The sequence below is a fragment of the Sinocyclocheilus grahami genome, unplaced genomic scaffold, assembly GCF_001515645.1.
Source record: "Sinocyclocheilus grahami isolate Dianchi unplaced genomic scaffold, SAMN03320097.WGS_v1.1 scaffold680.1, whole genome shotgun sequence".
Classification (NCBI taxonomy): Eukaryota; Metazoa; Chordata; class Actinopteri; order Cypriniformes; family Cyprinidae; genus Sinocyclocheilus; species Sinocyclocheilus grahami.
Window position 1 is genome coordinate 763,767 of NW_015505859.1, and position 23,168 is coordinate 786,934.

The window sequence follows — 23,168 nt, forward strand, 5'->3', positions numbered from 1 at the left end:
TCTGTGAATTAGTGGTTGATTCTTCAAATTCATAAAATGGCTCTATATTCTGACTGGACGAGACACTGTAAATAGACCAAAATTATGTTGCGTGCACGTCATTGTTGGAATTACCGTAATTACGGGAAAATGAGAACTTAGAGATTCTGCTAAGGGCTGTTTATGTCCTTAGACTCTAAATTATTTGTTACCATGGCAACTAACACCAACTTGGATCCATGTGCAACTTTGTTGGTGTTGTTTACAGCAAAATAAGTAATCACTCAATTGACCTTTAAGCTGTTGCATTTAACAATGCCTAAGAAATGCCGAATACAATAGCATATCAAATAGATGTGTACCTAATTACTTTTAACCTTTTGAGGTTGCTGCCATTTTTGTTGTTTTACCATGATGTCACAATGGATCTTTTAGGTCTTTGATAAAGAAGATGCACTGCCTGTACCATTGAGATGATAATGCTAACATAGCTTCCTTTAGGGAAACCTGTTAGGAAACAGTCATCATTTTTCCAAGGTTGGTGCAACTACACTCTTAAAAATAAAGGTGCTTCAAAAGGTTCTTCAAGCGATGCCATAGAAGAACCATTTTTGTTTCCACAAAGAACCATTCAGTCAAAGGTTCTTTAAAGAACCATCTCTTTCTTACCTTTTTATAATCTGAAGAACCTTCTTTCGCCACAAAGAACCTTTTGTGAAACAGAAAGGTTCTTCAGACGTTAAATGTTCTTTATGGAACCATTTAGACAAAAAGGCTCTTCTATGGCATCGCGAAGCACCTTTATTTTTAAGAGTGTAGTTCTTCTGAAATGTGATTCATTTTTTGATATGTGATATATTAATGAAACATGATATTTGACAAGAAAGAACAGAGCCAGACCAAATGCATGTTTACTAAAAAGAATGTGTAAATAGCTGTATGATTATTGGTCAAAAACCATACACTCACATAGTTATAAAAAAAAAGTAATCAGTAAAAAAAAACATTTTTGAAAGTAAAAAAAATCAGTAAAACAACTTCTCTTGTTCTCTAAAACTATATTACTTTGTAGAATAATTGTTTATTGTACACTGTAAGACCTAACAAATCTCCTAACTAACACTTTTTAGTTGACTTAATGTACAACAATTGGTTGACTAGAAAACCCCAGTTAAGCTAAATTGATTGTTATGAGTACCAATATGTCAAGCTAGTTCCCAGTATGCTTTGCTTCAGACTCCAGGAGTAAATGTTGAAATTAAGAGTTATTTCATGTATTTTTGCACAAGATTAATATAGGGGGAGATATGTTAGTGTGTAATGTTCTATTATGTTTTGTTTTAAAAGGGTTTCTGTTACACTGTAAAAAAAGTCCTGTAAAAAAAATGGTAAATGACTGGCAGCTACAACTGCCAAACAAAAACCGTAAAAATTAAAGTAAATTATCATAATTGAAACAAGAAAAAATCTGTAAAATAAGAGTTTTACACTGTAAAAAAGTCCCGTAAAAAATGGTAAATGACTGGCAGCTACGGCTGCCAAACAAAAACCGTAAAATTAAAGTAAAATATCATAATTGAAACAAGGGAAAATCTGTAAAATAAATGTTTTTTTCTGTAAAACCATTAATGAAAATTTCTGTAAAATTGTCGTTTTGTACTTTATTTCAATTAAGATATTTTACTTTAATTTTACGGTTTTTGTTTGGCAGCCGTTGCTGCCAGTCATTTGCCATTTTTTTACAGTGTATGTCTGCATTTTTTGGGAGTTTACAATTGTGCTAAGAAGTAGAGCTTCTGATTAGGTCGAGCATGGGTCTGTAAATGGTAAGACTACATACTACTTTATTTAGCATTAACTGCAGTTGTTGATGCTGTGATAGTTTTTGTGTTAGCCTAAGCACATGCATGTGTGTTATTGTTAACTGGACCACTGAAGCACTTAATTTACTGGAGTAACACTTATTTGGTCTTTTTAAGGCAAGTTGCAGTAGGCCTTAAGTTACATTAGTTACATTAGTTATAGCTCAACTTAAATAAATGAGTTATTTGGAATACACACCTATTATATTTAACTTAAAATGAATTAGTTGTTGAAAGTAAAAAAAAAATTTTAATAAGTTTTTAAGGCAATCGGTTTGCATGCTTTTTAGTAAGGTTAACTAATTAGACTTTACAACGTACGTATTAGCATTACTTGAACATCGGTATTTTTATAGTAAAGAATACGGGTAAAATAAGCTACCCCTTGTTTGTAGGCAACCATAACCAAAGTAAATGTTCAACTGCTATGGTTCATTCATATGTGGAGAAAAAGAGCACATGGTAAACGTTCTTAATGTCCAAATATGTTATTTTTTCTTTCGAATTGAATTCCATTAATGTCCAGATGTATAACAATTTAGAAAAAAACAATTTCATTGAAGAATTCTTTAAATACACTAATTAGAGCCACCCCTCCCCCCTCTCTATCAAAATAGAGGCTTGGTGTAAATAGTCTTAAACTATTTAAGTAAATTAAAAGTTTCAAATTGAATGAACTTTTCAAAGAAAAATACAATTTTACTCATCAAAATGATAAAAAAAAATAAAAAGATTTTAAAAAATTGCCCGCTCCCACTGTGTTTTAAAAACCGTCCACGTTAACTTTACCACGGTTAGGAGGTCAAATTTTGGATACAATTGAATCAATCACAAGCCCGCTGCATTACTTTGTGACTAAAATAAAGAGGACAGAGCAATATAGGTGAGTAGGAGGAGGATAGAGCAGATGAGAACCGGACACGTTGTGCTTTTCCGCCGTCTCCCAGCGGAGTGTATATCGTGGCTCCTGCGCGCTGACTCGCACCTGGAAGTGCCGCTATGCTGCTCGCAGCACTGCACCAATTATAGCGCAACATCTCGCTCTGCCGTTACCATAGTAGCGCCGTGCTCCTGTTCCCCTGGAACGAATGAACCGTGGGGGAGCGAATAGCTTATCAACCATCGCCCTGGTTACTGCGCTCTCTCTACGCGCGCCCCGTCGCTTGAGTGAGAGGCCAGAGCAGGCGCCCTAGCTGCAAATGTGTGTGTGTGTGTGTGTTTTGGACAGAGCTGCAGACGTGAGCACAAAAGGGTCTGGGTTATGTTGATAAGACTGAAGGAGCCTTTGCAGCGTCCCTCAGCCACTCTGTGATCGTGGGCCATCATTTCATACGTGCACACGCACCCTAAATTGCATGCTAACGAATCTGATTTGCTCGGATATAAAGATTCGACATCTCATGTGGGGCAGGGCGGTGTTCAAATCGTTTCTGATGGCCGTGCACCTGGAGGAGAACAAAACACGCTCGGCCCCTTCTCTACGCAACCCCCACACACTGCGTTTGCTCTCTCCCCATGCGGCCCTCTGGCTCGCTCGCTCTCATCGGATTGATGGCCACGAGGAGTGAGACAGACAGACGCGGCCTGCAGAGAGAGAGAGAGAAAAAAGAAGCTTTCACACTCTCATTCACTCCTACACTACGGACAAAAATATCACGCTCAGTTCACTGGTTTAACCCACCCACAACACACACAAACAAACACACATACACTCACTCTCACTCTTGCACAAGGTTCAGTCAGAGGAAAATTATGAGTGCTCATTGATTTCACCTCACATGACTTACTATGTCCATGACTTTCTTTGTGAACCATCAAATAAGCATGTTTTAAAGAGCTTAACATACAAGTAATACTTGTTCATTTAAAGTGGTTGTCACCATGCAAATGCTATAGAATATGACATTTCAACAACAACTATAGAAATGTTTGGTTTGCACCTTGGTTTATTAAATTGAGGACTGCCAAGACCTCAGAATGGTTGGCTTTGGACACAAATACATGCATTCATTTATGCAGACCGATAAATTTGGCCCTATACGGCATGGAAATGGCGTGCTGTTGGATTTTGCCTTGAAATAATTTTGGTACTGTGCATTTCACTCAATCTAGATCAGTATTTAAACTGGGGCGAACCTGTTCAGTAGGATTTCAGCATGAAGAAGGAAAAAAAAACACTAAAATGACAATTACAACTAAAAGAAAGTCACTTATCCAATATGGTGTCCGTGTTACGTGGATGGCCTTAAGCCCCTTTCACATGAATAGCATTAAGGATTCGATCCATGTCTCAACACAAGCGTCTTATGCTTTGACGCTTACATGAAAAGATACCATTACAGAAAGGTGATTTTACATGGTTGCTGGGAAGAAAGAAACCAGAGAACCATTCACAATGAAAATGAAAGAGCTCACATGTGTGTGAGCTTAAAACAGAAAGAAAATCGCTTGTCAAACAAGAGTTCTTGAAACTTTTCTCAAAATGCTTCAGATAGAAGTTGTGTCGTACAACTCAATGTGTCGCAATAGTGAATTGTCTGGTAATCCTTGTCTATATTATGAAATCTAAACAACAAATGGGGTTAAAGTTGAAACTTTGAGTTTCATAGATTGAAGCTGGCCACTTCACACTAGACTTCAATGGCGTAAACCATGTGAAAAGGACTTAAAGGAGTACTGGAACTCAGGTCTTGGGGTAATTCAGCAATAAAACATCCTAATCATAGAAATATTATCATAACACATCAATAATGTCCTGAATTTTAGAGGCCCATGTCTGCTAAGGACCATGTCTTCCATTTGACCAATCCCATAAGGCTACAAGAAAAAGGAGGCAAGTCCTACACATAGCTGGTACACAAATACACCATCATCTGGTCTACATAGTGTAGTTCCATCAGCTTCACCTTCCCTCCAATCCCAGCAGGCCTATAGCATTTAAAAACAAACAACCAGAACGACAAACCCAAAAGGACCTTTCAAGCATGTTTGAAGTAAGGGATGCTACATTGGAGCGTTTTTCACGGTCGTCTTCGTATCAAATATTGAGCAAATTGAAAACTGAATGACAAATCAAAAAACAAACAAAAAAAAATCGTAACATTGAGGCAGTCAGTAAAAACCACTGTGCTAAATTACAATAGTGCTCCTTAATTATCACAAGCTTTAAAACAGAGCCTTGGGATTACATTCTCTAAACGAAATTACGGCATTTCTCCACACATGGACAAACAAAACCACTAAACACACAAATAAAAATGATTGTCCGTTTTCCATTTGGCGGCAAATAGTTCCAGAGCATCCAATAAAGGGCAAGATTCCGAAGTAGAACTCAGATGGTTCCGAAATGGAACACAGGAAAAAAGAAAAAACGGAATGACATTCCGCCATTCACTGTTTATTTTTGGTTCAGGACATGTTCATTCTCAAATAGTGCTTTCAATCTGCTCTTCGTTTGTTTTAGTTGTTTGTTTGCACCCAGTGTTTACAAGCCCCACAGCTTTCCGAGTGGGAGTGGCGTCACCGTCCATCGGGAGTCCTTCATTATGGGATGGAAGTCATGGGGGGAGGGTCCAGCTGCCCTACGGAAACCATCGGAAAGGAGCTCCGGTTGGCAGCATCACCTTCTTGGAAAGACAGAGGAAGGAAACAAGGAAAGAAAACAACGTGAGTCATTGATAATTCGACATAAACACCAACAGTGGAGCAACAAGGAAATGGGAAATGTCTCATTAAACTGGACTCTCGACCCTCATCTCCAGACCTTTTCCCTTTTCCCTTTTCTGTTTCAAATCCCTCTCTTTCTGTAGAGCCAGATTTGCTAAGACCGTAAAGGGCTGAAATACCGCAGTGGTGCAATTGGCAGATTTTTTCCCAACCTGCTTTGGGACTGGGCAGGGGTAGTCTTTGGCTGTGGGACTTTGGGAGAGTGGAGACAATGGCAGCGTTTCCTGGGAAGACGTCCAGAACGAAAGAACGAAGGACCGAGGGAGAAAAAGAGGGAGGGGAGCGTTCCCTTCATCATGAAGTAACATGCACAGGCAATGATTTCACCTTACATGACCTAGTCCCTCTCTCTGTTTCCCAAACACACTCTCCCACAGTCCCGTTCTCTCATTACTCTCTGACTGGGCTTTGGCGTTTGTACACGCGCACACACGCATCCAGACCCCCTTTTCCCTCATCGACCCCATAGACAAGCCAACACAGATGGGCTGTCGGCCCATGTACAAGGCCTATCAGACAGAGCGTGAGTGCATGGACGGACAGACACACACACACACACACACACACACACACACACACACGATTAATTTCAAGGTTATTTTTTTAAACCATCATCTCCTCTGTCTCTATATCAAACACAAACACATAAACACACACAAATACACAAGAATGATAGTAAGAATAGAGGATCACAAACCACAAACATTACACACCAACAAATATTGTTGCTTTTTATGGTAGAGACTGAGACAGTTGATTCTATAAGTAGATCTGCTGTTTTTGCAGTTATATTAATTGTTTTAGATTTTTGACAATAATAATTAAATGACCATTATAGTACAAAATAAAAACATAATAGGCATTAGGAGTATTTAAATAATAATAATAATTATTATTATTATCATTATTATTAATATTTTAATGCAATTCTTTTTATTTCTATTTTTTGATAAAAATAAATCATTATTGTGCAAAATACAAACATGTATTTTGAATATTTTAATAATAATATATTATTAAAATATAAAAAATGCACATTATGCTTTTATTATTAATGTTGTGATTGTTATTTTTTATTAATACTACTTTGTTATTTATGCAATTACATTGTTATTGTAATCATTGTTTACTTTATTGCCATTTATCAGTAGCCCTATATATATATATATATATATATATATGTATATATGTTGAAACATGTATGAGTGTATCTCTAATGAACATACAGTAGACAAAATGTGAGTGGTGTTTACTTGTACAGAAGGGTGGTGCTATGCAGTACTAAGGACTTGCTATTAGTGTTTTTCACTCTTCTCCACAAGTCATGATTTGAGATAACAGTTATGTCTGTAGCACAAACAGTATGAGCAATAGTAATAGTGATATTTGCTTTAGCAGACACCAGAAAATAAATGTCCAAAGAGTGTATGTATGTAAATGTAAGCAGGTACTGATGTATGTTGATATATTGTGTGTCGACCTGTCTTTGGCTCTCTCACACATACACAGACACTGACACACACGCTGTTCCTAAAATACTTCACCCGCCTGGCAGTGAGACTTAATAAGATTCCTCTACAAGAGAAAGGGGTGGGGCCTCGAGGGCAATGTCTGAGGCCCCACCCACTCAATCTCCTTCTGCTTCCAGCTATATCAGGGACTTTCCAAGATACCGACCGCCACACGGACGCAGTGAGATGTGTCATCATGCAGTACACATACATCAACAAAAGTTTCAACCAATGACATGCAAGGTAAGATCAATGGCCAGAAATCGAATGGGATTTGCACAAAACACACACGCCTAACTTGGCTCAAAACACATGAAAGGCCCTACATATGAAAACACATCTATCCATCCCAAACACACACACACATCAAGAAGTCAATAGACCCCCACACCACTGACTGTGACCTGTCAATAATGGCTCTTTAAACTCAAGTCCTCTATGCCTTATTCAACCAGACCAACCCTACTGTCAATAAAAGCACACAATACACACACACACACAGATATATGCAAACTCACCATAAATATATGACTAAAACATTTTAAAAACACACAAAGAAACATCACACAGACACACACACACATACATAACAAGCAGAAACCACTATTTAGACAAAGCAAACCCTATACACAAATGTAATATACGATATAAAAATGTTGCCAGCGAATTTTATGTTAATCTTGTAAATGATGGACTGATGCAACTTATAATAAACATTTGTTTTCTCCAGAATATTCATTTTTAGAACTAAAAAACTGATTCAATGTCACTGTGTAACGTCATCTAAGCGGTAGTGATGTTTATACGTGTTATTAGGGCAACTACATTTACATTTATGAACTAGGCTGGTGCATTTTTCCAAAGTGATTCACATTGCATTCAAGGCATGCATGATATCAGTTCATGCATTCCCTGGGAATCAAACCCATGGCCTTGTCATTACTAGCGCCATGCTTTATTGTTAGATCTACAAGAACTGAACACCAGCTAGTGACCAATCCAGAACCGGACCTAGCAACACGCAGGGACAGTCACTGAGTGTGTGAACAGGATTTTAGGCAATAAATACACTCTACACAAGTATGCAAATGCACCAGAAGCGCACTGTCCCAAAGCGCTTGTGTCTTTTGCAGCATCTTGCGCATTACACATCATTCTAAAAATGTGGCACTCAAATGTAACTTTTGACCCTCTAGCATTTGAAGCATAAAACTACTAACTTACAGAAGAACATTGTGTTGGTCATTATGGGAGTTGTGCTTTGGTTCTGCTATTCTACACGGATGAATCTGATGGCTTTAGGGGCACCACTGTGCCCATGGTAACAAATGATTGCCTTATCAATGTGAAAATAAAGGCCTATATTTTCATATACAGGCAAAAAATATAGAAATATAGGCAAACAGACCAAAGTAGTAACTGGTTTGTGAACCTAGTCAGTGCACAGCAAATGTGATGCTATACATATATGTTGATTCATGTTTTATTACGGATATTGTTGCTTTCTCTTTCAGCTTACAAACTAATTTCGGTTCGAGATTCAAGTTGTTGTGGCTTCAAGCTACTTCCACTGCATACAGTAGTAGCCTGAACTTCTTTTATTTATTTACAGATATGACGTAAAAAACAAGCACATCTGTCCCGACGCGTCTAAAATACATACTTTTTTTATTCCACTGCCCTGATTCTCGTGTTTTTGAAAACATTTTAAAACATTTAACTTAAAGGGGTCATATGATGCTGCTAAAAAGAACATTATTTTGTGTAATTGGTGTAATGAAATGTGTTTATGCGGTTTAAGGTTAAAAAAACACATTATTTTCCACATACTCTACATTATTGTTTCTCCTCTATGCCCCGCCTTTCTGAAACGCGTCGATTTTTACAAATCTTATTGGTCTGAAAAGCGAGGTGTGTTGTGATTGACCAGCTATCCAGTGCGTTGTGATTGGCCGAATACCTCAAGCGTGTGACGGAAATGTTACGACCCTTACCATATTGTGATGCCTTGTCCTGGCCGGAGCGACGAGACAAAAACATTAAAACCTATTATAAACGAGGCATTTTTACGGATTACGAGACATAATTATGGATTATAATGACTTATACTGTCTTATACTGTCTTTTTACACGTTGCATTGCATCGTGCCGCGTAAACATAAAACCATGTCTGCATTTGTGATCGGAGAAATGACAAATTACAAACGCTACTCTACACTGCTCAAAACTTGCATTTGAATCGTCAGTGGCAAATTCTTTAAATATAAAAAACGTACTTACAGGCTGTGAGTCAGAAAAGCTGGCATCGTAGTCTACTCTACCAGGATCAGGAAACAGTCCTCCATAAAATGCGCTGGACACATCGGAATATTTGGGTTGAATTGTTCAGGAACAGTGTTGTAAATACAACTTAACTACTGATTTCTAGTCGTGTCCTCTTTGATATCGTCCTCTTTTGGAAGGCCAAACAAAGTAGTTTCACTTTCACAACGAAACACACATCGTCTTCACGACATGGCTGCGGTGGCAACAACAATACTACAGCGAGAATAAAAGTTACGCCTTCTTTCTTTGCGTGAACATTTGGGCAGTGTTATGCAAAGCTTCCGACATCGTGAGGTAGACATGTGGGGGCGTGTTAGAATGAGCCGTTTTAGGTAGGTGTGGCTGACTCTTAACTTTTATAAAGAATATCTCTTTGGATTCGAGACTTTAGTCTTTGCAACTTAACAGATCTTCTTTATGCACCAAGAGCTTGTAACACTCCAAAGAGAAAGGAAAAATTTAAATCGCATCATATGACCCCTTAAAGAATTACCTATCCATAAACATATTTACAGTGTAACTTACTTTAAATTGCTTAGTGAGATTAACTTGAAACTGTTTCCTGTCATGACAGTAGTTGACCTGAAAGTCACTACAGATTTATGCTAATGCTCTATAGTGCCCCTTGTGGCAACATATTTGTTTTACATTATAGATTATGAATGCTACAAAATGTGAAAATGTAGCTAGAAGTGTTTGAATTCACATACTTGCATGTGTGTATTTTGAGCCTAAGACTTCATAGAGACACATAAACACAAATATACACAAAATGAGCTCTATAAGCTCTGGCACATACCAACACCTCAAATCTTTACCTCCTCAGTGCTGTAATTCTCAAAGAAATCGGGCTGGTCAGTGGTCAATACACATAAACACAACCCCTCTCACACACACACAGTTCATAATGACTTTCACTGGGGCTGTGTTTGCCTCTTCCTGCAATGCTATACACACAGACAGACACACAAATGCGGTTCAGGGCCTCTGGAGGACGAGAAAGAGAGGGGTGCTGGGACACATTGACACCTGGCGCTCCAGATGACAGACGCAAAGGCCAGATGGACTATATGAGGCTGCCACACGCACACAGAGACACACACATGTACATGTGTGTATGTGTACATGCATGAAAACAAATTCAAATGCTGTAAAAAAAAATTAAAAAAAACAGCCACACAACATGAATGAAAGGCCCTATGTGCACATTCACAAATAATTTTTATTACCTGTTCCTGAGTCAAATATTTAGAACAAGTTTGCTAGCATCAAGCAAAAAAATGGACACATTTACTGTTATTTGTATTTTTTCAGCAACTTTATATTTTTGCGAAATCCAGTAATTGCAATTTTTACATAAATTTAATTAAAAAGGCAAAATTACCCTTTTCCAGTCATGTGACAACAGTTTAACTTACTACTGTTTGAACCGTTTATTGTGGAATAATATCTAGAGTTTTACTTACTATTTTTTAAAGACAAGTAGGCAGTTTGTTTTCTACACAGTATTCAGTAAGTAGTATGCTAGTTTTCCATTTCCAAACATATACATGATATGTAATAAATAGAAAAAGAAGATATGTAATACATAGGAGGAGTGGTATGCTAGTATGCTATTTCCAACGTCAGCTTTATGAATGGTTTTGGTGAGTTCAAGTCCTCCTGGGAAATTCGTAATTACAATGTCAAGTGCGTTCAAATCACTTTGGCCACAGCAAGACAGTGATGTACTATTTTTTATACATAAATTCAACAAGATTTTTAAACTCTACGTCTACTAAATGAAGAATGCACATTGGGATTTTTCAGCAAACTGAACTTAATTGTAAAATTATATGGGATTTTGTATATGCAACTTAGTTTTATTGTAAATAAAAAAAACATTAATTTTTAACTAATTTACCATTAATAAAGATGCTGCATCCATTGCGTCAGACATGTTTTCTAACTGACAAGCCCCAACTCAGAAACTCTGGGTTTCCCAGTTGTAGTTACGACTTTGTGGTGAGGTTCATGTTCATTGAGCTCATAAATACGATCTTTCTGACATCACTTGAAAGCACCATATGCTGTTGTCTTGGTGTGATGGGTAGCCCCGCCCACAGTGAAATCTCATTGGCCCAATGTCCCACATTCAGTACTTTTAGTAAAGACAGAACACTTAAAGGGGTCATATAATGCGATTTTAATTTTTCCTTTCTCTTTGGAGTGTTACAAGCTCTTGGTGCATAAAGAAGATCTGTAAAGTTGCAAAGACTAAAGTCTCAAATCCAAAGTATATAAAAGTTAAGAGTCAACCACGCCTACCTAAAACGGCTCGCTCTAACACGCCCCCACATATCTACGTCACGATGTGGGAAGATTTGCATAACACCGCCCAAATGTTCACGCAAAGAAAGGAGGAGTAACTTTTATTCTTGCTGTAGTATTGTTGCTGCCGCCATGTTGTGAAGGCGCTGTGTGTTTCGTTGTGAAAGCGAAACTACTTTGTTTGACCTTCCAAAAGAGGACACGACTAGAAATCAGTCGTTAAGTTGTATTTACAACACTGTTCCAGAACAGTTCAACCCAAATATTCTGATGTGTCCAGCGCATTCTATGGATGACTGTTTCATGATCCTGGAAGAGTAGACTACAATGCCGGCTGTTCTGACTAACAGACTGCAAGTAAGTTTTTCATATTTAAAGAATTTGCCACTGATGATTCAAACGCGAGTTTGAGCAGTGTAGAGTAGCGCTTGTTGTTTGTCATTTCTCCGATCACAAATGCAGACATGGTTTTATGTTTACGCGTAAAAAGACAGTATAAATCATTATAATCCGTAATTATGTCCCCACTGGATGCAACAAATGCCTCGTTTATAATGGGTTTGAATGTTTTTGTCTCGTCACTCCGGCCGGGACACGGCATCAGAATATGGTAAGGGGTATAACATTTCCATCACACGCTTGAGGTATTCGGCCAATCACAACGCACTGGATAGCTGGCCAATCAGAGCACACCTTGCTTTTCAGACCGATGAGATTTGTAAAAATCGACGCGTTTCAGAAAGGTGGGGCATAGAGGAAAAACAATAATGTACAGTATGTGGAAAATAATGTTTTTTTAACCTTAAAAACCGCATTAACATTTCATTACACCAAATACACAAAATAATGTTATTTTTAGCAACATCATATGACCCCTTTAATGCTGGAAACTTGTGCATTGCGGCTGGTTGGAACATGGTGTTTTTTCAACATTTTATATTCATCACATTCATTCAAATTTTATTAAATGTGATAGCTGAAACTCCGAATCATCTCATCATAGCAGACAGTGAAGGGGAACCTTACCTGTGGAACATCATGATGCCTTAACATTTTCCTTGCAAGAAAGAATTATGCAACCAACTAGACCAATCTTACCATGACACCAGTCTCGCAAAGTTAGATCCTAACTAGCTTACATCAGCACAGACCCAGAGCTAATTTTCCCACACCTGAACCTGCCTGTAAACAAGGCAGAAACATCTCAAGTTACGCTGCCTGAGAGATGGGAAACCACATTCAGCTTGCCATTTGTCAGGATAAGTAATGTTCATATACTGACATTTATGAAACACAATTAGCATTAATGTCTATGTAAACTGTTGTAAAAACTGGGGCTTGTCAATCGAACAAACTCAAAAAATTCAGATTAACTGATTTAATCACAATATATGCTGAGAAATTTAAAGCCATTATATCACTGTGGCAAACAATACAGATTTACAAGTCATGTACAGAGTTACATGATATTATTTAAATGTCGCGCTATATGCTCAAGCGTGAGTTGGACTTATTTGGTTGCCAGCTGGGTCATAATGCTTTTTTAAAAAGCGTCTTATTCTCACCAAGGCTGCATTTGTTTGAACAAAAATACTGTAAAATATCAATATTGCTAAATAGTATTACCATTTAAAAGAACTGTTTCTGCCTTAATATATCTTAAAATGTAATTTAAGACAAATGACAAAACTGAATTGTCACATGATCCTTCAGAAATCATTGCTGCTCAAGATACCTTTCTTATTATTACTATATTATTATCAATGTTGAAAACAGTTGTGCTGCTTAATATTTTTGTGGAAATAATTTATTTGAAAGGGAAAATTATAAAAGTCTTTACTGTGACTTTTGATCAATTTAATGAATTTGTGCATAATAGTGTAATGCAATTGTGCAAATTGCTCAGAAGGTAGAAAATACTTTGTTACAGGATTTACATATGTGTCAGAGCAGGTCATGATTTTACTGCATTCGTAGTTTTATTGTGTTATTTATTTTTAACTTTAACTGCACTAAAATACATTAAACTGACAAATCTAGTGAAATCCATTATTAAACTAAATCCATAGTAAAGCCCATAATTTTCCATTAATCCATTACGTAAATGATTGCAATGAACTAAAATCAGTCATTCACACAAAACTGATTCCACAAATTATTTACTCAGAATTTGTTCGGCTTGTGTTTCACAACTTTTATTTTTGACTTTTAGCTGCTTTTATCCACAGGGATAGTAGATCGAACAGGAAACAATAAGGAGATGAGGGGAGAGAATCAAGAAATTACGCAAACTTGCAACACCTGCATGAGCATCACAGCTCAACGTGTCAGAAGTGTGGCCTATATTATGCTGTGGTGCCCATGCAGATGATGCTAGCTTGCATTCAGTGAAAATGTTTATGAATTTACTGTGCATTGCTCACCATCTTACCTCCAGCCCGCCAGCAGGTTTCTTTTTGAGCTCTTCGCACTTGCGGAACTTGCAGATCTGATGGCCGGTTTTGCGGTTACGGCAGCTGCTGCACTGTTCGCAGTTAATCCTGCGCCGGCAAGGTGGACACAGGCCGCATCGCTTCCGCTTTTTCTTCCCATTGGCACTGATGGCTGAAGAAATCTCACTCTGCGTCTGCTGGTGTTCTGACGCACCTGTCACATGCGAGAGCGCCCCGTCGGCGAGGAAAACTCCCGCTGGCGTCATTATGAACAGCCCCGGGTGATAAGGAAAACTCCCGCCCACTCCGCCATTGCCAAGCAACGGGAAGTCCATCACACTGCCCAGCGAATCAGAAGCAGAGACCGTCTCCATGTCCCCGCCAACACTGACATTGGACGGGTCACTGACAGGAAGCAGCATCCCTGCCCGTCGCAGGAGCTCGGCAGCCTGGGCGAGATGCAGGCCGCTCGGAGAGTCCAGAAGGCCAGACATCAATGCACCCCGGTCCAGTTTGGCATACCCGACTTGTGACCTGTGCTGGCTAGCGGTAGGGTGAGCTTTGACACTTGCCGCCACCACTGAGCTCTGGGCGAGTCTGTTAGCGTTCGCGACACTGGCCACAGCAGCGGCCGAGCAGGTTGCGATGTACTGCGAGAGAGCTCGTGAACGCTTCAGGCTTTTGCTGAGCGGAGCGCTGATGATGCCGCTGCGGTTTCTCCGTTCCACCACCGGGGATGAGTCTTCATCCCCGCAGCAGCTGTCCTGCGCCTCCTCATCCTCTACGGCTCGACTTCCCTCCATGGGCCACGACGTGAGGGGGAGGGAGAGGGAGATGAGGGAGCTTAGGATGAACAGGGGATCGAGTTGCAACGTTCCTACAAAGACCGAAGCCAAGACGAGATTGACGCGTGCACAGCTGGAGAATCAGACCACTGGAGCAGCGGTCCACACTAGTCGAGCCTCAAGAACATCTCACGGATCCGTTCACTAAGGCCTGAGAATCCTAGAAAGGGAAAATAGAACACATAGATGTTAAAGCCAGCATGGTTTGATTAAATGTATGGTAGATGTAGAGATGAATAATTCAGATGTTTTCTTATGTTCACTAAGGCTGCATTTATTTGATCAAAATAAAGCAGTGAAAACATTAAAATATTATTACAATTTAAAATAACTGTTTTCTATTTTAATATATTTTAACATTTGATTTAATTCTGTAATGCAATGCAAAAATTTCAGCTCTCAGTGTCACATGATCCTTCAGAAATTATTCTGATTTTGTGCTAAATTATTATTATTATTAATGGGTCTTAATATTATCAATGTTGGAAACAAATTTTCCTGCTTATTTTCTGAATTCTTTGATTAATAAAATGTTCAAAAGAACAAGATTTACTTGAAATCTTTTGTAAAAAAAATGTTATCTATCGCAAACTATTGAATGGTAATGTATTACAATTTCCAAAAAAAAATACGTTTTAATATTAAGCACTGTTTTCAACATTGACAATAACAATAAATATTTCTTGAGCAGCAAATCAGCATATCCGAATGATTTCTGAAGGAACATGTGACACTGAAGACTGGAGTAATGATGCTGAAAATTCAGCTTTGCATCACAGGAATAAATACATTTTAAAATATACTAAAATAAAGAACAGTTCTGTTGAATTGTAATAATATCTCTCAATATTACAGTTTTTACTGTATTTTTGATCAAATAAATTCAGCTTTGGTGAGCATAAGACTTATTTAAAACAAATTGTAAAAATGATTCCAAACTTTTGATCAGTAGTGTATATCCAAACCTACAGAGCATGAAGAACACATCACGTCAGCCTCACCCTTAAACCGCAAATTAAATTATGCGATTCGTCTCGGCACAATATCACACTCCATCCTTAACTGCTAAAAACCATTTTAACGAATCGAATTCTTCCAAAATAATCATGCCTATTAACATATGCCATTTTATTTGTTTATTGTTTTGCCCTGCTGAAATAGTCGCAATTTCAAGGTTATAATTAATCTACTGCTTGCTGTGGCCTCTATCTGACCCATTTTGATTCCATAGCCAACATTTATGTTTTACACAAAATATTTATCCCAGATATCGGTTTTAGTAACAATTACACTTTGTTCGGTGTCCTTCCAAGGAACTGAAACTAACTGTGAAGCTCATGAGAAAAAAAAAAAAAGAAGATTTTGTGCGGATATTGAATTGGGCGGTTTGAGTCTGTTAAATTGTTATATTTCATAACCTTTACGTGCGAAAGCCCGTTCCTTGTGACAGCAATTCCCCTTCAGTGAGAGACGTCTATCAGGGTCCACAGGCGGTCTGTTCTATCACGAAACCAGAATCGTGAGCTCAAGCGCAAAGCCCCTGGGGTGATCCGACAGTGAAATCAGGATGTCTAGGTGCAAGCTCAGCCGCACTGACGCACATACACACGCTCGTCAATGACTTAACATTTCAATTAACTGCCACGCCTCAGTAAATCATGCTACTGGTAATAATTAAAGAAAAAAATAGTTTAGGTTGTGAGTGACTGCCCATGAAGATGCGGTAATTGGCTACTCGTTCATACAAACATTCATGAATGAAAGAATGTATGAATAATAAATAAATAAATATGCATGTTAGGGAGATTGGGGCTAGTTGTCAGACCAGTTGTCTCAGTAACTACAAGGTTTTAAATGTTGGTTTCAAATATCTACTTCAAAACAAGTATTTTTCATAAATATCAGATTGGAGTGAGTTGTCACGTGTTTTAAATGGTATAACTTACAGTAATATTGGCTAAAACAATGATTTAATATTACTATAATATTACTAATATTATTATTGTGCATTTCCATTTTGATGTTTCATTAATAATTTTGTATTTCATAGCTGGTTTACTGTATTTTTTTTTTGTGTTATTTAATGGCAAATTCCATTGTGACAACTTACCCCATAGTGTGACAACATGCCCCACTATAGGAGCATGTGGTCACAATAGGTCAACATATGATAAATTAACTTTATTAATCAGCTAATAACAGAGGAAACGCACCTTTTTTGTAATAAACAATATAAGTTTGTGTCTATTCAAAAACCTATTCACCGTGTGAAAACTGTGACAACTAGCCCCGGTCATTACTATATCTTTACAGTAGGCTATTTCTGATTAATCTAAAAAAAAAAATCTACTAACTGGTGAATACTATTGTATTACGTTGATTCAGTCATATTAAATAATATATCTGACCTGATTAAAACCATATGAAGCACACTTTTACTGTAAGTTACCTGCCAAAACATTTTTACAGAGCACTCTATCCGTTAGCAAAACACATGACCATATCAATTACGATTACATCACATCCACATCAAAGACTCGTGATGGGAATAAAAACTTACTGGAGACAAGTAGCTCTCATCTGCAGGTTAACCAAGACAAAACCTGCATCAGCTGAGGATTTCGGTCAATTATTGACCTGGCTTACAGATAAATAAGTTCCTAGCAACAGTTTGAACGCCCATTCAGCAATTGCCTCATGTCAAATGCATGTAAAACCTACAAGGCTCACATGCTCTAGGAAATTGCTGTGTCCAGTATTGCGGCGAGCCAGAGGGACAATAGCGTGACTTTAGAGAGATCTGGACATCACCAGGGAACAATAGCCAAACCTGCACAAATAGCCCAACTGTGCCTAAACAAGATGACCTGCTTATCAAGATCTACCTGCTCTGTCAAGCAATCACCGCAATTAAACCCTTCCCAGATCAATCCCCAAACAGACCCGGATTAACTGCATATATTCACGTTAGATTATTTAAATAATTAAAATGCAAATACGCACCACAGACAAAAAGTTTGCATGCAACTCATAATGGATTAATAATAAACAGCACACATAACTTGCATTCATACTTACCTCTCTCCAAGAGGAATTCTGAATAATTCAGACATTCCCACTCGGTAAAGCCCACATATTTGAATCCAGACAATCAATAAAAACAGAAAATGTCACAATAGTATGTTTACAGTGACCACAGTACAGCCAAACAACAAACAAATACCCGTAAATGCAACTATTCCGTGCGCCTATTTGGTTACGCGTGACAAAGTTGCACCAATGCAGCTAATGCATATGGGCAAATTGTCAAGCAGATGTAACGCCGATCATTTAGAAAGTAAAACAAAATCTCTTTTGTCTCATCTCGGGCGATGTGTCTATGGTGACAGCGCGCGGTATGCGCCAACACGTCGCGTTGGTTAAGCACATTCCCTTGTTATTTCACTGCCAACTTATTCGTCTTGGCTGGATGTCATTGTAACTTTGAACAGTCCTCAACAAAGTCTCATTCCCCTCCCTTTGATACATATAGGGCATCTGCATATTTGCAAACACAGGCGTCTTTTCATTCGCACCGCTCGTGAGCCGAGGGGAGCGTTCCGACTGTCCGAGCGGTCCGGTGCTCTCACGCGCTGCGGAAATTTATATAAAAGAGAGAGAGAGAATGAAAGGTAAAAGAGCCAAACGAAAGCAAATGCTCACCCAGACTGAATTACCCTGGCGGTTTCCTTCAACAAAGCTCAAACACCGGCAGATACACGCAGAACGCACTTTGTCCGAGAGCGAGCGCGTGCGCTCCTCCAGCCTCTCGCGTCTCTCTATCCCACCTCCACATCCTCGCGCCCGGAGAAGAACATGCAAACACATTTCATAGATTTTTGGAGCTTCACACAAAAACCGAAGTGGACTTTCCGTCACGGAAAAAAAAGAAAGAAATGAGGCTTAAAGAGGTGTGGATGAGCGCGAGGGCTGTCTGTTTCTCTGTGCATATGAGAGTGGGATAATGAATGAAGTATAGTTTTGAGAGGGCTGGACATTCAGCACATTGTTGACTCCATTCTTAACGGCTGTTGGCTGCGCTCGTGATTGATTTATTATATCAGAACCTTTGCACATTCATGCTTTCCAGGAACTTGGGGATGATTGATATTTTAATCATATCAAATTAATTTTAATTCTTATTATTAATAAGAATTTATGCATTAATTAAATCAACATAGACATACATTAAAGTTTTAATTTTTCATAGTATGCTTTTATTAAATAATAAATATTAATGTATTTTATTAATGCGTTTAATAACAATGTATTGTATTTGTTGTATACCATTGCTTTTATATTATAACATATTCACTTTATATTAACTGTTTTATGAATATCAAAGCAACTTATTAATGTATTTAATAGGAGTACCCATATTATTTATATTAATTACTTCTTATATTTTTTAATTAATTATTTTGTAATGTATTTAAATGTATTTAATAGGAGTACCCATATTATTTATATTAATTACTTCTTATATTTTTTAATTAATTATTTTGTAATGTATTTAAATGTATTTAATAGGAGTACCCATATTATTTATATTAATTACTTCTTATATTTTTTAATTAATTATTTTGTAATGTATTTAAATGTATTTAATAGGAGTACCCATATTATTTATATTAATTACTTCTTATATTTTTTTAATTAATTATTTTGTAATGTATTTAAATGTATTTTATAGGAATACCCATATTGCTTATATTATTTAATAACATTATATTTTTAGGCTATTTTTATAATTAATTAATATCAATGCAATTTATTAATGTATTTAATAATACGAGTACCCATAAACCCCTATAAAATACATTAATTTCCGTTTCTCTAACAGTCAGCATATAAAGTGTTACTAATCTTTTTGCAGAAATCAAAGGGACTGGACTTGTTACCATAATCGTCGTGTTTTTGTGTTGATGACTTTCTCTGTGACCGAAGAGCCATTTTGCTGTGGGTCCATTTGTCCGTCCGTCCAGTCGCTCCTCGTCGCCTGGAGTCCACTCCACCTCTTGTGAGCGTCCTGTGTGTCTGGCAGGCGGCCAGCTGAAGTGTGGGGAAGTGACACCGCCAGGGCGGCAGAAATTTTCCTCCGTTTCGGGCTCCTTCCCAATCGCAGACGGGCGCGCGTGCATTGGCTGGAAAGTGGAACAGCTCGTCAGGGCCGATCAATGCGGATCGATCAGTGCGCCGCTGCTGGCTGCGGGTTTGAGGGGGGTTGCGTGTTACAGTCCTCCACAACTGCATTAACGGGAAAGTTTAGGCTTGAGTAAAGTGACACTACTTTACGGCTTCACTTCCCATCATAGTTTTTTTTTCATTTATCTGTATTCACAAAACGCTAAACTCTAAGAGTATGGGATTTCGTTTTCGCTTACAATACGTCCTGGGTTAATACCATGGTACTGTATCAACACAGATTAATATACCATGATGTATGTCTCTGTCTCTCCAAGGCACTTCAAAAATACGATAGTATTACCATCATGGTTATGTCCAAAAATATCGTGATACAATACTTTGAAATATACAACGATTATCATATTCATATACCATGGTATTTACATCACAAAAGTATGCTAAAAAGTAGCCTACCATGGTACTAACATTTTTTTTTTTGTACACGTACATGGTTGAGCTCAAATGTATGGTAGTATCCATATACCGTTTACATACTTTAAGGAATACCATGGTAGTTTCCCAAAACATGGTAATGTCATAGTAGCCTGACATAAACCATTCTTGGAAGTATAATACAACTCTTTGGACTCGTACCACAACTGTACCATGGTACAGCCACAGTACTTTCTGAAAGGAATGGGAACGGCACTTAATAGTATTTCAATGAATACCGTGGTATTATATCATAGTTGTGTCCAAAAACATGTTAGTACTTTGGTAATTTGATATACTTGTATACCATGGTACTACGTGATTAGTTCATATATCATAGTATACAAGCCACTTGAAAGTACTTCAAAGGTTTTATATAATTTACTTTAATTCATACATAAATTATAATATAATTTATTAACATTTATGAATATAATTATATAATTCATTTATTTTTATATATTAAGTGAAATTATAATCTATATAGTGATATTAATTGTTTTTCCAATCAGTGTGAAGTGGACTATTCAGGGCAATATTCCAGAATGCTTGACTTGAGGCAGGTTTGTTTGTGAGCTCATTGATCAGACCTTTGAATCCTGAGTTGCATCATACCCTGAGTTCACCCTGGAGGACGTTCCTGTAGCTGGTATATCACTGGAGCTCGACGAGACGTCCCTGCTATGTGACAGATCACAGATCACCTCCAAATGAAGCCACATGATAGATCATTAAAATGGGTAAATTAATAAACACTTAACTATCCTTGTGGCCACATAAATCCCAGATAACTTTGAGACCTCAGCCCCCCTCCTCTCTGAGCTGGGGGGGATTGTGTGGTGGTGAGTGGGAAGGGGGTTGGGGGGACGGGGGGTGGATGAGGACGTTGGATTAACGTCACATGGTTCTCTCTGGCAGCCAGACACATGACCCGCTCCACAGGAGGGGATAAAACCCACTTGAAAGACGACAGCATAGAGACCGAGGGAGAGGAGGGGGGGGGAAGAGATGGAGCAAATGTCCGGTTTTCTCAGACGCTGAGGAATGCCGTCGGCCTGTTTCTCGAACGCAGAAATGCAGTAGACTCGTTCCCCCATGAGATCCTTTCCCTATTTCTTCTGCTCTCTCTGTTTCTCACTCCTGTGAGTTACCTGTGGTTTTGGGCACCATGTTGTCAGAGCTTCCTGTTCTTCAGTGACTGAGATCTCCACGGCCCCCATCCACATACTGTTTCAAGATATAATTAGATATATTATTAATATATCAAAGATATTTTAGACAAGGAATAACCTGCAGACCGTTAATAGACTTGTTATTGGTCTCTATTTCATTAGCAAATTCTTTTTTAGAGATTTGTTTATAGACTTTACTTAACCCATGCCAATTGTGCTACGGAGATGAATTATAGCTAAAATTGTGTGCCTATTTCAGGAGAAGTACACAGGTATTTTTCTAAGCTATTAAGGCAGACAATTTTCACCTAGCAGATGATAAAATCATTATATTTTTGTAGATTTACATTGAAATAGGCACCTGCAAACCTGTCTTTATCCTCACTGATTACCATCCTCAAGGTTTCTGTAATACGGCCCTAGAGATGCCAAAATTTAAGACCAAGACTGTTTAGACCAGGGCTGTCCAAACTCGGTCCTGGAGGGCCGGTGTCCTGAAGAGTTTAGCTCCAACCCCAATTAAACACACCTGAACCAGCTAATCAAGCTCTTACTAGGCATACTAGAAACTTAAAGGCAGGTGTGTTGAGGCAAGATGGAGCTAAACTCTGCAGGACACCGGCCCTCCAGGACCGAGTTTGGGCACCCTTGGTTTAGACCATGATCTAGCAACACCCTAGCAACCACCCACAACATGCCATCAGGTAGCATGAATGTTGGATGTATGAAACACTGCTTACTCAGAGCTCACTTCCAAACCAATCAGCTTTATTACATTTATATTGGTAAATATGATGAATGTGCATGTTAAAAGTTCAACAACCTTGAATCCGGTGCAAAATCCGCACGGAGGGAACTTTTTGCCTCACATTTCCCTCGCACAGAATTTTAGATCATGAGGTCACGTTTACCGTTGCTCTGTGAAATTTTGCCGAAGAAATCCAGTCATTCCAATAGGAATCCACATGATCGGGAGTTTCGCGCGAGGGCGAACATTTTTCCCAACGCGGTTATCACAATGTGCTCAAGTTGTTCATGCGCCGGCCAACAGAAAGATGCTTGGTTTTAAATAGACTTCTGAGAAATGTGCTTCATACATCATTACATTGACAACAGACAATGACTTTTTTTTGCCAGCGAAATAAAAAAAAAAATTGCTAATGTGACCGGACTTTTACAATGTAAAACCGCACCTACATAAAACTGAAAAACATCTTAATAAAGATGCAAGATCGGGGTGTCCAGTATTTAAAAATCAACTATAAGTCTTTGTCTTAAAAAAAAAAAAAAAAAAAAAAAAAAATTTTTTTTTAGAAAACTTCCACCTTCCTCAGAGGCCAGGGAGTTC

At 38.2% G+C, this 23,168-nt stretch overlaps 1 protein-coding gene across 9 annotated transcripts; it reads right to left on the bottom strand.

Annotated features, from left to right (window-relative positions):
* Positions 1 to 3,782: 3,782 nt before the first annotated feature.
* On the bottom strand, positions 3,783 to 21,409 carry LOC107559288 (CXXC-type zinc finger protein 5-like). 9 transcript variants are annotated; one of them, XM_016243048.1, is made up of 5 exons: positions 21,264 to 21,409; positions 19,931 to 20,235; positions 18,693 to 18,826; positions 14,145 to 15,150; positions 3,783 to 5,467 (listed from the first exon to the last, which is right to left on the bottom strand). In XM_016243048.1, the coding sequence occupies exons 4-5, from the start codon at positions 14,946 to 14,948 to the stop codon at positions 5,423 to 5,425; spliced, it is 849 nt and encodes a 282-aa protein (XP_016098534.1). In that variant the 5' UTR covers positions 14,949 to 15,150; positions 18,693 to 18,826; positions 19,931 to 20,235; positions 21,264 to 21,409; the 3' UTR covers positions 3,783 to 5,422. The 9 variants fall into 9 exon arrangements, with proteins under 9 accessions (XP_016098534.1, XP_016098537.1, XP_016098530.1 ...); XM_016243051.1 differs by having other exon boundaries at positions 3,783 to 5,464; positions 19,931 to 20,276; XM_016243044.1 differs by having other exon boundaries at positions 19,931 to 20,276.
* Between the last annotated feature and the right edge of the window lie 1,759 nt (positions 21,410 to 23,168).